The sequence below is a fragment of the Cervus canadensis genome, chromosome 17 (genome assembly GCF_019320065.1).
Source record: "Cervus canadensis isolate Bull #8, Minnesota chromosome 17, ASM1932006v1, whole genome shotgun sequence".
In the NCBI taxonomy this organism is placed as follows: Eukaryota; Metazoa; Chordata; class Mammalia; order Artiodactyla; family Cervidae; genus Cervus; species Cervus canadensis.
This window is the reverse complement of record NC_057402.1, coordinates 9,807,249-9,823,449: the sequence shown is the minus strand read 5'-3', so window position 1 is coordinate 9,823,449 and position 16,201 is coordinate 9,807,249. Positions and strand designations below refer to the sequence as shown.

Below are 16,201 nucleotides of genomic sequence, written 5' to 3'. Positions count from 1 at the left end.
TCTAGCTGCGTCATTCCACAGATGGGACCTAGTCTTGGAGTAAATAATCTGAGACGCACACTGAACTTTATCTTATAAGATGTTCATTGCAGCATTATATACAAGACTATTCCAAAACAACCTCAACATCCATCAGTGGTAAAGAGTTAAGTACACTTTGGTATGCCCACTAGATGGACCATTATGCAGCCAATAAAAACATATAATGAAGACATCCTAGCAGCATGCAAAATACTTATGTCACAATTAGAATGTTTAAGTTAAAAAAAGGAAGATACACGTTATGTGGTACCCTGGATGGGAGGGGAGTTTGGGGGAGAATGGATACATGTATATGTATGGCTGAGTCTCTTTTGCAGCTGAAACTATCACAATATTATTTGTTAATTATTTGCTAGCCAGTACAAAATAAAGGTTTTTTTTTTTACAAAAACTTTTTTTTTAAAAAAGTAGAAATGCTTGTTTAATACAAAAGAAAACAGTAGAGGAGGAACATAAAAAAATCAAAATGATATGAGACGTCTTGACAATTAAACAGAAAATGGGTAGTAATGGAAAGAAGCATGGGAGGCTGCAGGCTGTGAACTTGGTTTGTAGCCACGCAGATGTTCACACATGATTATCACAGAATCACAAAAATGCATGCTTGTTTCATGCATTTTCCTACATGCATGATGTATTTCACAATAAAATAAAAGTTATAAAATCCTTAAAGAAAAAAAAAAAGGAAGAGACAAAGTCATACATACACTGAATGATCCCAATTACATTAAAAAATTGTATTTAGATACAAAGAAAAACACTGGGGAAATGATGTCAGTGGCAGGGATACAGGAGATATAAAAATGACTTCATTAGATGTTTCTGTATTCTCCAGAATTCCCATGTGGACAGAAGGTGTTACAGGTTAAAAACAAATTATGAAGAAAGAGAAAGAGAGAGAAGCGCTGCTACCTTCTGGCTCCAGGAGCCTAGGGATGTGAAGGGCATCATGAGCGATGCTGAAAGCCTTCTCCAGATTCTCCCGCATGGAGTCTTCCAGCGCCTGCTTCATGTCCACCAGGCTGGGGTCGATGGCCTTGATCACAGCCAGGAAAGCCAGCCCGCTCCGCCAGCTGCCTGCAAAGTCCTGCACCGCCACGCCATACCTGAAGGGAAGCAGCAGCTGCAGCAGGCATGTAAACAGACTCAGGGATGCCTCGCTGGCCTCCAAGTGGGGCCGGGAGCTGCTGACCTGGCGAGGACTAGATGCCCCGGGCCCTGAGTCTCAGGACAGCTGCACTGACCCATCCATGTTTCCATGTCCACACAAACCCAACAGGAAGGTTATGTCGCACAAGGAGACATAACAGAACTTGAGCTCCCCCTTCCAGATAGATACATAAAGCCTTCATTTAACACATGATTCCTTTTATCAGTGATCTTTGAAATGAAGCAAACATGGGTGTGTCGTGTCATAAAATGGAGCCAGAAAGTTCAAGTTCACACCCTGGCTGCCCCTCCATGCTTCCAGCGCTGTGGCCTTAGGCAGATCACGTACTTGCTTAGCCTCAAACTTATAAAACAGAGCAGTCACGGGGAAGTGTTAGGTTTAATCCGCCCCCAGAGTGGCCAGACCACGTGGACCATGTGTGATGTAGGTGCCCCACAGAAGCCACTCAGTAAGTGCTAGCTAATGTCATGACTCATAGAAATAAAATTACAACTTTAAAAGTGACAAAGAGAGGTCATCCTGTATTAATTTCCTTTAGACTCCATCCCTTGAGAGCCCCTCTTCCCACTGCCAGATTCCCTACTGGGGTCACTGAACACTCTTAAAAAAACACAAATATCTTTTTGTTTAGATATTTGTGGAGATTCATAAGAAGTTGCAAAAGCAGTACAAAGGGACCTTGGTACCCATCATCTGCTTCCCTCAACACAGCATCTTATGTCACAGGCGAGTGCCATCAGAACCAGACACCGACGTGGGTCCAGGCCTACGAGCCACAGATGAGCCAGGGCTAGTTACAAGCCACGGACTAGGATTTCATCGGTTTCACTGTCACGGGTGTGGCGGAAGTGCCAGGACACTTTGTCTCAAGCACCCATTCCTGTGATCCCCGCCACAATGGCCAAACAGACTGTCTTCCCTGAAACAGCCTTCCTCTCCATTACAGTCACCCTAACTCCTGGCAGTGAGCTCACTTCTGGTTTATTTATTTTAAAACAACACTTAATGGTTGTTCACGTTAATCAACTCTATCATGTTCAACCCCTTAATCAAAACCCCCAAGATCTAACTCTCCCTCCCATCTTTTATTTTTCCTGGCACCTTTTATTTCCATGTACTGGGAAGATGGGATCTGATGCTAAGTGCTTATGAAGTGCTGGTACTCTGCTTTCAAGGAGTTTATTTCATTTAACCCTCACTCTCCCATAAGGGGGTGAGTAGCAAGTCACCATCTTATAGGTGTAGCTTAGAGAGGAAACTGATGCACCAGGTCTTCCCAGTCTGGCAGGGGTTAAACACAAGTCCAAGGATTTGGTTCCAGTTCACCTGTCTCAGTGTTGGAAGGGCCAGACCTGACTCTGATAGGTTGCAGCCTTGATTTGTTACTTGCTTTTAAGTAGGTACAGACCCTGAAAGATACCCAGAAGCTTAATAATAAGCATGCTAAGTTGCTCAGTCGTGTCCGACTCTTTGTGACCCCATGGACTGTAGCCCGCCAGGGTCCTCTGTCCATGGGATTCTCTATGCATGAATACCAGAGTGGGTTGCCATGCCCTCCTCCAAGGGATCTTTCTGAACCAGGGATCAAACCGGCATCTCTTATGGTCTCCTGCATTGAAAGGTGGATTCTTTACCACTAGGACCACCTGGGAAATCCATGATAATAAACATGTCCATGTTACTAGGATCCACGGGCCAATCCCACTTAGGGATTTAAAGTGGTAAAGATCCCTTGGATTTCTATTCAAATTGTCCCATCAGCTTTCTGCAAACCAAACACTGAGCAAGTACAGTTTTGTGCAGAGACACAGAAAGGACAGAGTTCCCTGCTCTGAGAGTCTAAGTGAAGCGCCAGGCATGTAATGGACACAGAGCTGAGTAAACAGTGACGCCCCCTTCCTCCGCCCTTCTCCCTCTCCCTGGTAGCAGCGTGGGGTGCTGGGGAGCAGGGCATGGGGCTTACTTCCTCGTTTTCCTCTGCACCCAGGCCAACAGCGTCCTGATGGCTTTCCTCTGGTCTTTCACCGAGATTGCTGTGCTCCTCTCTGCGGTGGGTGTGGGCGGGAAGGAGGAGTCTGAGTCTGTGCCCCCCGAGCCGGGTGACAGGCTGGAGGATGGAGAGTTTCTGCTGAGGTTGCCCGTGAGCTCTTTAATCTGGAAGGAAAATGACGTTTCAGACTCAGCATGGGCTCTCTTGGACCCCGGCTGGAGGGATCAGCTCACGCAGAACTGATTACTCCTTCCTGAGGGTTGGCTGTCAGTACTCATGATGGCCAGGCTGTTTCGTGTGGCTTGTGGTGTATGCACGGATGCGTAGCAGGGAGAATCATCTCTTCCTGGAGTCTGTCTAGCTCTGGGCAGAAGCTGCTGCTGAGGGCCTCCTAACCTGGCTCCACCTCTGTGTACATCATTTTTACTCTTGGGAGGGCCATTAAATAGTGAGCCATCATTTTCTCTTTCAAAAGAGGGGGATTCTAGAAGATGAATTGTCAGCTTACTCCCTCCTACTCAGGGAAAATAACTTGACCACAACTTGAAGTAACCCCTTCACACTCCAGCCCCAGACCCCCTCCCTCGTCTATAAAATCTGCATTTTCAGACAGATGCTGAGGGTGTGAAGGCTGCAAGGTCTCCCCTGTTACACATGCCTCTTCCTAAAACTGTCTTTATAGAGGCTTTCTAATCGTCTCTGATGAACACTTGTCATGTTAGGAGAGTAACTCTACCTAGTTCAGTTTTTGGCTGGAAGTATTTCCCTGGCTCTTGGGACCCTTTAGAAGAAAACTACTTTTCCAAGTAAATATTTAATTCTTTAAGTCCCAAGAGAAGAACAGAGCTCACACCACTTTTAGAATCACAGGGACTCAAAATCTTTAGCAACCAAGATTCCTTTGGTTCTTTTCTAGGAAAGAGAAAAGGCAAAATCTGTCAGAAACGAAATCTCACTGTCTCCCATGATCCGGGCCCAATGCTGTATTGGCAGAGATGACTGATGTGTGTTATGGGAAAGAAGTGATTTTACCTGGAAGAAGAGGATTATGTTCCAAATCAGCCCAAGAACCAAAGAGGGGTTGCCATCTGCTATTTCTGCTGCGTCAATGCTAACCAGCTTTACCTGGAGAGAAGCAATGTATGAGCTTAAAGACAGGGTCCAAGTAGGTTGTAACACATTATTTCCGGATGCTCTTGTGGGCCTGTTTCTCTTTCTTACCCGTGCTGTTTGGTGATGCCACAGGGCACCTCTCGGGGACCCCAACATGCAAAAGTATACACAAGTGTGTCTAATAACAGTACATAGTGCTTCCCATTAACAGACACTATTCTCAGAGTATTAGCTCTGTTTGTCTTCACAACAACCCCACAACACAGATTCTTCTATTATCTCTGTACTTCAGGTGAAGAAATTCCAGAGAGGTCAATGGAAAGTGCCCAGGACACACAGCTAGTAAGAAAGACATCTTTTTCCAAGAACAGATGGTACATGCCCAGGGTCTGTCTGCATGCTACACTAACACCACCAAACCTCCAGATTTAACATGTCTTTGGACAAACACAGAGTACTGACATCAATGATCATGGCCCATGATGGCTAAGACAGTTCAGTTCAGTCTCTCAGTCGTGTCCGACTCTCTGCAACCCCATGGACTTCAGCATGCCAGGCTTCCCTGTCCATCACCAACTCCCAGAGCTTGCTCAAACTCATGTCCATCGAGTCGGTAATGCCATCCAACCTCTCTCATCCCCTTCTCTTCCTGCCTTCCATCTTGCCCAGCATCAGGGTCTTTTCCAATGAGTCAGTTCTTCGCATCAGGTGACCAAAGTATTGAAGCTTCAGCATCAGTCCTTCCAATGAATATTCAGGATTGATTTCCTTTAGGATGGACTGGTTTGATCTCCTTGCAGTACAAGGGACTCTCAAGAGCCTTCTCCAACACTGCAGTTCAAAAGCATCAATTCTTCGGCGCTCAGCTTTCTTTATGGTCCAACTCTCACATCCATACATGACTACTGGAAAAACCATAGCTGGTGTTGGACAGGGAAGTTGGAGTTGGTGATGGACAGGGAAGCCTGGCGTGCTGCAGTCCATGGGGTCACAAAGAAGTGGACACAACTGACTGGCTGAACTGAGCTGATCCAGTTCACCCATTTAAAGCACACAATTACATGGTTTTTTAGTGTTACCATAATTTTAGAGCATTTTCATCACCTCAAAAAGAAATCTTGTACCCTTTACCTGTTACCTGTCTAATCTCCAAATTCCTCTCCACCTTGAGCAAACGCTCATCTGTCTTCCGACTCAAGAGATTTCCCTGTGCCGGACATATCACAGGAATAGAGTTCTAGAACAAGTGGTCCTTTTGGTCCAGCATCTTTCATAATGTTTTCAAGTTTCATCCACAATGTAGCTTGTATCAACACTCCCTTCTTTTTCAGGGTGGAATAATATTCCGCTGCATGGACAGACCATACTTTGTTCATCCCTTGGTCCATGGATGGGCATCCGGGTTGCTGTCACCTTTGGGCTATTATGAATGATGGTGCTGTGAGCTGTGTCATGCCCTTTGGTCCCCACCATCTGAACCGCCTCCTAGGTTGGGTCTTTCCCTACAGGATGGGAGGCAGAGCCCACCTCCCTCTTCAAAAGCCAAAACCACTTTTCTCCGCCCTTGGCCGCCAGGACAGGGGTGAGGATGTAGGCTTATCAGCCCAGGCCTTTGAACCTGAATGAGTGACGCTGAGAGTTCCTTCCAGGGGCTGTGGGAGTGGGGGCAGAGGGACAGGGTAGTGGCAGCCGTGCCCACGTGGGTCCTTGCGTTCAGAGGCAGCGGGGCTCTGCAGTGGTCCTGGCATTTAGCAGTCTTGGGCTCCGCCCCTGATTCCCCAGGCTTTGAGGTCATCCTGTGACTCCTTGGCATCCTTTCAACACATCCCTTTGCTGCTTCTATCAGCCCAGATTAGATCCCCTTATGACCCAGGAGCGCCAAACGAATAGCACTTTGTGATGACGTCCTACTGTACGTGCCGACGTGTCAGGCGAGCTGAGGGCTTTTCACCCAGAGTAACTGATGAAACTTAATGAAAGGGAAACTTTGGAAATTTTATCTCTCTAGGGCCATTCCCTCCCATTTTTGAAGGACATGAAGCAGAGTTCAAAACACAGAAAAGGCTAATTTAAGTCTGGAAAGTTCTATCAAAGAGGACAGAATTACGTGATTTTCCTCTGGCTCAGTTAGCCCCCTTCTCTGCCTTGCTTCTGCCACATTCTGAGTGCTAAGAACAAGTTTTACACCCTGACATGCTCACTGTACTCCTTTTAAAATTAGAGGGTAATTGCTTTACCATATCGTGATGGTTTCTGCCATACATCAACCTGAATCCACCATAGGTATACATATGTTCCCCGCCTCTTGAACCATGCCCCCACCTCCCGCCCCATCCCACCCCTCTAGGTAGTCACAGAGCACTAGCTTTTCACTGTACTCTTAACCCCCAAAGTGAAAAGGAAAATGTTAACTACATTCTGAACATCTGAGAGCCACTCAGCATTTCTGCCCTTCCCACACCCAGACATCCACCGGAGTTTTCATCCTGATGGAACTGGAGGAGCGGGTGGGCAGGGAATCAGGGACTGCATCTCGCCTGATGGATTAGCTGTATCTCGACTGATGTAGCTCCGTTAACATTTCAACTTGTTCCACCTGACCGTCTTAGCAAGGGACCCCTTTGCCCGCGTCTCTTGTGACCAGCACTAGACTTCAAATCATGTCTTTTTTTTGTCTCAGGGGAGGCTCTGTGAACAAGATGTGTTTCAGATACTTACATTGCTATCTTCCAAAAACTTAAGTGCTTTCGCTATGTTGTTTAACCGAAAAATACGATGGGATGAGGATTTGTACTCGTGTAGCTGTAACACAAAACAGGACGGCACAACAGTTAAGCCCAGACAGGCACTCGTTCCCAGCAGCGCCATTGGAGGCGCTTGTCTTCTTTCCTTACCTTTTCCACATGAATCTCAAGAGAAGGACGGGGCTCACAGCAGAGCCTGCATGGACCACATCCAAACCCATGCATGGGGCCCCGGCACACACAACCGTAGTCTCAGGGGTCCCCAAGGGTCGCCTTATTTATGGTTCCTGGGGCCAAACTCACTTGAGCTGGTGAGGGAGGGGAACCCGGGGGTTAAACAGGGGGCAGATTTGTCAAATTTCCCTCTCTCACCCAGCTCCTGGCTTTTGATACGCCTCCCTCCCCTAGAGACTGTCGGTGACATGCTCTCCTCTCTGCGCTGATGCCGTTTGTCAAGGCAGAGAGCGCCAGCCGGGAGCGTCACCCGCAGCTGCTAAATCATCCAGCAAACCCTCCCCGGAGGCCACAGATGTTTCTGTTTTCTGGCCAAGGGCTTGGTGGACATGCATCCCACGTCAGAGAGAGAGAGGGAGAGAGAGATGGAGACAGAGACAGAAGCACAGAGAGACAGAGACACCAAGAAAGAGACAGACACAGAGAGACACAGAGAAACCCAAAGAGGAAGAGAGAAAGGGGCTTGCAGAAGCAAAAACTCTGACAACGCTCGTTGCACACGCTAGGAGCACCGGCAAAGGAAACTCATCCTGAAACGGAAGCCCATCCCTGATCCTTGGGGTGAGTGCTTCACACTAACGGGCAAGCCAGTGGGTATCCCTTGCACATGGTATGAACTGCCAGGGGAGCTCACGGGTGAGGTCTTGGCTGTTCTCGGCTGCACTCCCGGATCAAACACTCCCAGCAGAGTCTCCCCTCCCACCGAGGCTATAGCAGCTCCCGATTAGTGCCCAGGCAACAAAGTGGGAGCCTGGGCTGCTAGCAACACAGAACCAGGGACTAGAATATGGTTTTTCAGGAAGCCTTTGGAGGACTATGCTGCCAGCCCACTGTGAGATCAGTCAAGAAACCAAGTACTCTTTCCACCACAGTGGGTCTGCCCTTCATAAGAATTCGTGTCACTTGGCACAGCCCCCTTGGAGGTGGCTACTGGGAGAAGAAAGGCAAGAAAGTGGTGAGGGCTTGGGGAAAACTCCAGCTGCCGAGAGCTGAGAACTGAAGTCGGAGCTCTTGACTTTAAACCCAGCTTTAAGAGCAAACCCAGAGAGGTTGGCATGGGCTGAACTGTGGTTTGGTAGAGCTGGGGCCCTACAGAGACACTTTCGTATCAGCCACACTGGATCACGTGGGCCAATCAAACACTGGACTCTAGAGCCCATTTCTCAAAATTGATACCTCTGGTACTCTAACCAGATCATTGGATGCCCCCCCCCCAAAACAAGAAATATCTGGCAGCGCCTCGGGACATTTCTGGTTGTCACACCTGCGGGTGCTACTGGTACCCAGTGGATAGAGACCAAGGATGCTGTCACACATCTGGCAATGACCAGGTCAGCCCCCACAGTGAAGAACTACCCCCCCTGAAATGCTAACAGTGGACTTCCCTGGTGGTACAGCAGATAAGAATCTGCCTGCCAATGCAGGGGACACGAGTTCAATCCCTGGTCCGGGAGGATTCCACATGCCTGGGAGCAACTAAGTCCGGGCACCACAGCCGCTGAGTCCATGCTCTAGAACCCATGAACTGCAACTATCGAAACCTATGTGCCCTGGAGCCTGTGCTCCACAATAAAAGAAGCCACCGCAATCAGAAGCCCAAGTACCGCAACTAGAGAAAGCCTGCATGCAGCAATGAGGACTCCGTGCTATCAACTAAGTAAATAAATTAAAAATTAAACAAAACAAAACAAAATGCCAACAGTGCTGAAGCTGTTAAACACTGCTCGGTGAATCAGGGAGACAGGACTGACTTGCACATGTCAGAACCAGGCAATGTGGAGCACGTTGGCAGAGATCCAAATTGGAATGAACCTCAAGACCAGCTGGCTCAATTCAGTTTCAGCCATACTCACAAGAAGGTTTTAGAATTCTGTGTATCTAGCTTTAGCCGCAGGGTGAATTTATAGAATCTGGTTGATAAGATGTCTTTCTCGTCCATATTCCTGAATCTTAGCTCTCATTCTAGTTAATTGAATGGCTGGCCCGCTAAACACTCTCTATCCAGTTAAAATCTTCAGCTTTGGACTCACAAAAAACATGGGGCATTTATTTACTTACCAAGGTATATTTGCTTAGTTATACATGATTATATCAGTCTTAGTCACTGAGAAAGGAATGTTACCCTCCCAAGTTTCCCATCATAGGAACTTATGGATGGCCAGATATATGTACAGACACAGAGATCTGTATGGAAAAGAACTACGGGCAGCATTTTCCTTTGACTTTTATCTCTTCCCAACCCTTCTGGAAGATACGTACCAGATTCCGCCCAGACAGGACTTCTAACAAAGCCATTAATATTTTGCCATCTTGTATATCAACGAATAAATCTTTAACTTCTAGAGGTGGGTTGCACTGCAGAAGAGGGGGAAAGAAAGTAGCCGATCAGTGATCCGGAGAAAAAACCTGCAACATCCAGAGCTGCCTACGGGCATCCGAGGAGGTAGTAACCCTCTCTCCCCGGAGATGGCGATGCATAGGCAGGGGTTGTGCCGGGGAGTCCCCGAGGAGGCTCCAGGTGGAAAAAGCCAGAAGCCCAACTGCTTTCCTCTCTGACCTGGGGAGGTCCGAGGGACACCGTGTCCTATCCACCCAGAGCTTGGCTAGGTGTGGCCTGGGGTGCGTGGGGCCAGTGGGAACCTGTTAGTCAGCTGTCCCAGCACAGGGCCTTGCAAACCATGCTCCCCGGAACCCTAGGCTTCAGCAGAGCAGCTTCAGGGACCCCACTGGGGGGAGGGGGTTCCAAAAGGAGACCAACCCACTACATTTACCTGCCATCAGCTCTTACTGGCTTTTATTTAGAGTTCCAGGTAAGACCATGCTTACAGAAAGGCTTCTGTTGACTAAACAAACTTGATAAAAATTTTAATGCAGGATGGTTAGGACTTACTGAATCTTGGGGGCCAGGGGCCAGGAACCTGCATTTTTAATTACCACCTCCCTCCCGCCCCCCTAGCATGAATGGAGCTCCCCTGGGGGCTTAGTGGTAAAGAATCCACCTGCAATGAAAGAGACGCAGGTTCGATCCCCGGATTGAGAAGATCCCTGGAGGAGGAAATGGCAACTCACTCCAGTATTCTTGCCTGGGAAATCCATGGATAGAGGAGCCTGGCGGGCTACAGTCCATGGGGTCATGGAGTGTCAGACACACCTTAGCAACTAAACAACAACAACAACCAGCATGGATTCTATTTACTTTTTGGTATTGGAATCTTTGGAAGCATTAGAACACTTCAGCTGGGTACTCACTCTCTCTGCTTTTGGGTACAAGGAAGGGGGGTTGTTCCCATTGGAGACGGGATTAATGGGGTGAGGGCAGGGGGTGGCTTCTGTCACCAGCCAGGGAGCCAGGGAACTATTGGAGTTGTGGCCCGGGCACCCTTTCCTCGGGGAACTCCCATCCCGTGAAAGCCTCGGAGGGCCTGTGTTTTCTTTTTCTATTCAGGAAGGTGGCATTTCCTGACCTCTTATATGAGCCCCCCACCCACACCCCTAGGTAGTCAAAACACAGGGCAATTCCACCCACAGGTGCACAGAAGAGGGTTCTGCTTCAGGGGCAAGAGCGACTTTGAACCCAGAGGCAAATTATTTTCTTTGCAAACTCCCCGCTGCTCCTCAGGAACATTCCACACGGAGCACGACGGCATCAGGTTACCAAGACTCATAGGGGAATGTTATTCCTGCTAACGCAGGGCAGAAACGGCACAAGACCCGAACAAAAACAGCCCCTGATAGATGGACTCACAGCATTTCCAGTTACCAGCCCCAAGCGTAGCCGAGCCATGCCTTGGAGCTGAACCAGGAGGGTCATTCCCACTGACAGTGTCTGTAAGAGCCCCCAGCCCAGCAGCGGCAAGCAGGGCCTTGGCCGGCAGCCATCCGCGTGATGGCAAGAGGAGAAATTGAACCCACTCCAGTGAAAACACTCCTCGGGGTTCCAGACGTTCCGTGGGCTTCATGAGATTGGTATGGCCAAGTAAACAGCACCCCCAGGGGTTTCTTCATGATCTAACTCCTTCGGTAAATTAAGGATTTTTTCCAGAAGCCAGAGAGTCCGTAAATATTTCTGACAGCCTTCAAATTGCAGCTAAGCCCACTTCCCCGAGGAGTTCCTCGGTTTCCTTTACATGAAAGGTTGTTCTTGAAAGTCTCAAGGTTGGAAACACGGCTGTGAATTTTGCCCTGTGTGTTAGGCATCAGTTTCAAATGCTGTCTGATTTATCTTCAGAGTTGGTGCTACCCACCTGCCTTGAAACAGGGGCAGAAGCGTGGCCGGAGAGAAAATTCTGGATGTGATAAGGCTAACAGAGATTCATTTGGGGGTTGAGTTGATGCATGAGTATTTGCTCTATTAACCCTCCGTGCTTTTCTGTATTTATTTTTTAATTTATAAAAGGGAAGAAAGAAAGAAATATGCCCTGGCTAAGCTCCGTCCACCAGGAGGAATTTCCAGTTACCCTGACACACATCAGGCATTAATTTAGGAGTTCGGGGAACTCAGGTTTTGGGAACGGTTTTCCTTTTTTTCCAAAAATAACACTTCACTTTATGAACGCTGCCGAAAATGCACCAATAGTCAAAACAACGGGCAAACGATTTATAATGCTTCATCCGTGATGTAGAGAGTTTTTGCCCTGGAGATTTGAGGAACCTCCTGGGCTGAGTGGAGCCCATTCTAGAGGTGGGGAGCAGAAGTGTGGGTGGTCAGGCAGCTACTGGGGAAATACTATAGGACTAAAGCTCACACTACGTGAATTAGAATGTCAGTCAAGAGCGCCACTTCCTAAAATGCCACATTTATTTTCTCTGCTTTCTAATCATTTTAGTGATTTTCCTCTATGAACCTTTCTTTGGGGAGAACTCTTAAGGGCAATCAATATTACCCTTGTGCCTTTTAAGAGGAGAAGAAAGAAGAAATGTCACTGAAGAGGAATCCTTGAATACCGCCACAAGCTTTGAAACATGCGAGACTACTGCTTGGGTCTATTGGGAGAACCAGATCGTGGAATTTAAGAAGATGCGAAGTGAGTAAAATGAATCCTCATAAATCAGCTTTCTTGTAAACGAGAAAAAGAATCTCTCCTTCCCCAGCCCCGGGGGCAATTTAGAATGTTCTCCCCCTGGAGGCTAAGCTAGTGGTGAGGAGGGTTTGGATTTCTATGCCTCTGAACGGTTCATTTATCCATTTCACATCCTGCCCCTCCTCCGCTGCTCATCCTTCTGTCTGGTTCAGACACTTTTGTTTTAGGGTTTGTGTGCCTGAGAGGCTGGCAGACAAAATGTGGTTGGATGTTGCTTGGTCAGAGAACGCTGGCAAAAAAAAAAAAACAGGGGTGCCCAGGAAGAAAAGGGGTCACCAAATTGAATATGCAAGGGAAGCCAAAGGAAGAGCTTTCCTCTCTGAGAGTTGTGGGATTACAGGGACACAATTCAATGTCTACAGGCTTCTGGAACAGCATGGGGGTGGGGAGGTGAGGAAGGCTGTCTTGAGGATTAAAGGAGTTGAGTGTCTGATGCACCAAAATGAGCAGATAACACTGTTGATCAATAGCAGCCTTACGTGATGAACCAGGCAATCTGGCTTGGTTAAAAAGTGTCAGGAGTTCTTGCTTAAATCAACCCAAATACCTATACATGGGTCTTAATGAGAGCCTCCCTGACCTCTCCAGACTAGAAGTCAAGATCCCCCTGCAATCCCATGTTTGGGTTATTCAACAATGAATGTTTCCTAACTTCTGCTCATCGCTTCCCATTTAAAGATGGACCCTCTCTTTCCCCAGCTAGGCTGATAACCTCACAAGGCCAGAACCTCATGTCTTACATGTCTTTGCGTTCCAAGTGTGTGTGCATGCGTGCATGCTAAGTTGCTTGTCATGTCCGACTCTTTGCGACCCTATGGACTCTAGCCTGCCAGGCTCCGCCAGGCTCCTCTCTCCAAGGGATTGTTCCCAGCACTGAACTTGATTCTCAGCAATGAGAACACACTCAACAAACACTTAAATGAATGAATGAAAAACACCAACACAACAAGAACACAGAGCATCCCCCTCCCGTCCTCACTGCGCTACTGAACTATGCACCCAGTTATGAAAGCATTGATCATCTAACAACCCAAGTGCCTTGCTTACCTTCTCCAGATGGAGATTTATCCATCGAGTAAAAGTCCGCTTCTGCACATTCTCCCTCTCAACTGAAAATAAAGAGATGCCATTAGCTGGGTGAAAAGAAATACATGCAAAATCCTGCCCTCTTCCCAAGGGGGAGAGTCTACGGAATCTCTGCAGGATGGAGCACCCAGAAGTCCCATAGGTATGGAAACCTTCCTGGAACGGGGTTGGCAAGGCGTTGGCAGCACCTAGAATCCATTTTCTCCAGCCCAACCCCAAGCGCCTTAAACAGATTAAACACCCACAAATTCAGACACAAAGAACAAAATGGTCAGCACAAGCTAACAAGAGCATTGGGGCGTCAACTCTCCAGCCCGAGGGCTGGTGGGAAGATACAAATTTAAAGCTCTGGGTGATGGTGCCACACCCCTGCCGCAGAAATGGGTCAGAAGAGCTGGGATGGAGGAGAGGAGGGGAGGTCAGGGACTAGGAACTGGGAGGGGGCTCGGCAATGTGTGGCGGAAAGAATTTGACAGTCCCGGCTTGGCCTCTGGCTTGGCCTCTTAGCCCGTCACCTCCAGCTCTGTGCCCTTGGGCCAGTCGCCTGTCCCCATATCTGATCCGCCCCGTGAAGATAAGGCCAGCTCACCACCAGGCTGCCGTGAGACTGACCTGTGACCCTGCAGGTCAAGCTCGACACAGTTCCTGGCACGATGGCTGCTCTTTTTTCTTTTCTTTGCAGCTATTATTTTTAGAGTCAGGGAATACTTTGCACTCTCCCCTCCCCACTCCTGGGGCAGGGGAGTTCTGCACAGCTCTAGTGAGGTGGGAGGGCGCCAACTAGACACAGATTTCTCCTCCCAGAGGACAGCATTCCCCCCCACTGCCTCCCAAATAGGTTTTGAAGAAAAGATCGTCCCTTTTCAAGGGTTATTACCATCTGTCTGCCCAGAACTAATTGTGTCCTGGACACTTTGTTTACAACAATCTTTAAACCTGACAACATCACCTTGCAAAGCAGAAACTAGTATCTTACAGATAAATACCAAGGGGCTCAGAGAAGTACCCTGACTTGCCTTGGGCATCAGTTGGAGAGACAGAACCAAGCATCTGTCTATCCATCCCTCATCAGCCAGCACTCTAGAATTGGAAGACTTGGGTTTGAATTCCAACTCTTCCAAAAACTACGACAAAGGCATCTGCAGTGGTGATGATGACGATTGTAAAAAATATTTACTGAGCACTTGCTACATGGCAGGTACCCAACTATGCACTTTACACAGATTCACTGACTTAATCCTTCCTACAACCCTCTCAGGGAGGGACTATTATACCTTCAAGGTGGGAAAACCGGGGCACTTGCCCAGCATCATGCAATTAGTAAGGGTATGGTTCCCATTTTGCAGATGAAGAAATCAAGGATCAGAGAACGAATAGGCCCCAAAATTGGGACTTGGAACTAGAGTCGGTGCTTTCCCATTCTTTCCCAGGTTCTGTGGCATCAGCCGGCTTGATGCCCGGGGACCTGAAGGAAGTTTCTGTGACCAGCGGTGATACCTGTGCCTCAGTCTGGGGCTGGGAGCCCCGTGGACCGCGGCAGCAGCCCCTGTTGCTGAAGCCGCCACGTCTCTCAGGAAGCTTCCTGGAAACGTCGGAGCCAGATGACTCCTAAATTACTAAGTTCTGGATTTCAACATATTGGAAGAACATATCACATATGCTTAAAACCATTTCACATTTCTTTAGCAATAAGAAAATGAGAGGCAATTTATCTCCTGGCAGAGAAGAAAAAAAGGCTACAGTTTTCTCTAATGACTATGGTTCTTTTTTTTCCTCCCAGCCTCATTATTAGGTAGATTGTGGTGCCCATAAATCAAATTTTAATATTGTGCCTTTCAATCTTTTTAATTGAAGAGCCAGCAGACAGTAATTATACACATAACTGCTTCTCTCTCATGTTCCTTCTTCTCTGTAAGGGAAGGTCACTGGCTAGCAGGCATCAGGTTGAAAGATCTCCTTCCAGCAAACTGTGTTTTATGGGTGGAGAAGGGAGGGAGAAAGGAAAAGAAGCTGATGGCAATGAGGCAGGAAGGGCCATGAGTTACAGAGTCTCAGAACTTTCCAGAATACGGGAGAGCTTTCTGCCACTGCAGGTTTTCCCATAGTGTGGGTCTCCCACAGTTTTGCGTCTGTCTCGCTGTGGATGAACACGGGCGGTTTCCGGTTTTTCACTGTGTGGAGCAGGGCAGTAACCAGCTCCAGGTACAAGCACCCCGGTATGTGAGTCTCTGTGCACAAACGTGTGAATATATTCCTTACGCTTGACGACTCCAAGTGGAACTGCTGGGTCTTAGTAGTAGTAGGCACATTTAAAATTTTAACAGCTACTTCCAAATGGCCCTCCCAAAAGGCTGCCCCAGTTTATACCTTCACCCCCACCTGTCTTTAAACAAATTTATGGGGACTGTAAAGTATTTACACACACATTCAAACACTCAGGCTGGTTTCTCCATATGGCTTCAGAGAGAGCAAAGTCTGTCTCCTGAAACAGAAGTGCATTCAGTGAAAGCCTAAGAGAACCAGGCGTAGGCTGTTAGTTTAACTGTGCGGAAGGGTGCAAATGAGGAAGCGGGTGTCTGTTAGTCTATATATATGACTCATCATTCTGCCCGCCCACCCACCTATCTGTCCATCCATTCCCCCATCCACCCATCAGTCTGTCTGTCCGTCCATCCGTCCATCCACCCACCCACCCACCAGGCCAGCCAGCCAGCCATCCACTCACCCATCCATCCATCCA

General features: G+C 48.1%; 1 protein-coding gene across 7 annotated transcripts in view; it reads right to left on the bottom strand.

Annotated features, from left to right (window-relative positions):
* Positions 1 to 16,201, bottom strand: part of CLMN (calmin) — a 123,347-nt gene that overhangs the window by 29,780 nt on the left and 77,366 nt on the right. For all 7 annotated transcript variants that reach the window (XM_043489689.1, XM_043489691.1, XM_043489692.1 and 4 more), the window contains exons 2-7: positions 13,423 to 13,484; positions 9,554 to 9,649; positions 7,035 to 7,118; positions 4,236 to 4,328; positions 3,177 to 3,367; positions 955 to 1,148 (exon numbers count right to left, since the gene is read on the bottom strand). In XM_043489689.1, the coding sequence (XP_043345624.1) occupies positions 955 to 1,148; positions 3,177 to 3,367; positions 4,236 to 4,328; positions 7,035 to 7,118; positions 9,554 to 9,649; positions 13,423 to 13,484 (720 nt within the window). The remainder of the gene's footprint in view (positions 1 to 954; positions 1,149 to 3,176; positions 3,368 to 4,235; positions 4,329 to 7,034; positions 7,119 to 9,553; positions 9,650 to 13,422; positions 13,485 to 16,201) is intronic.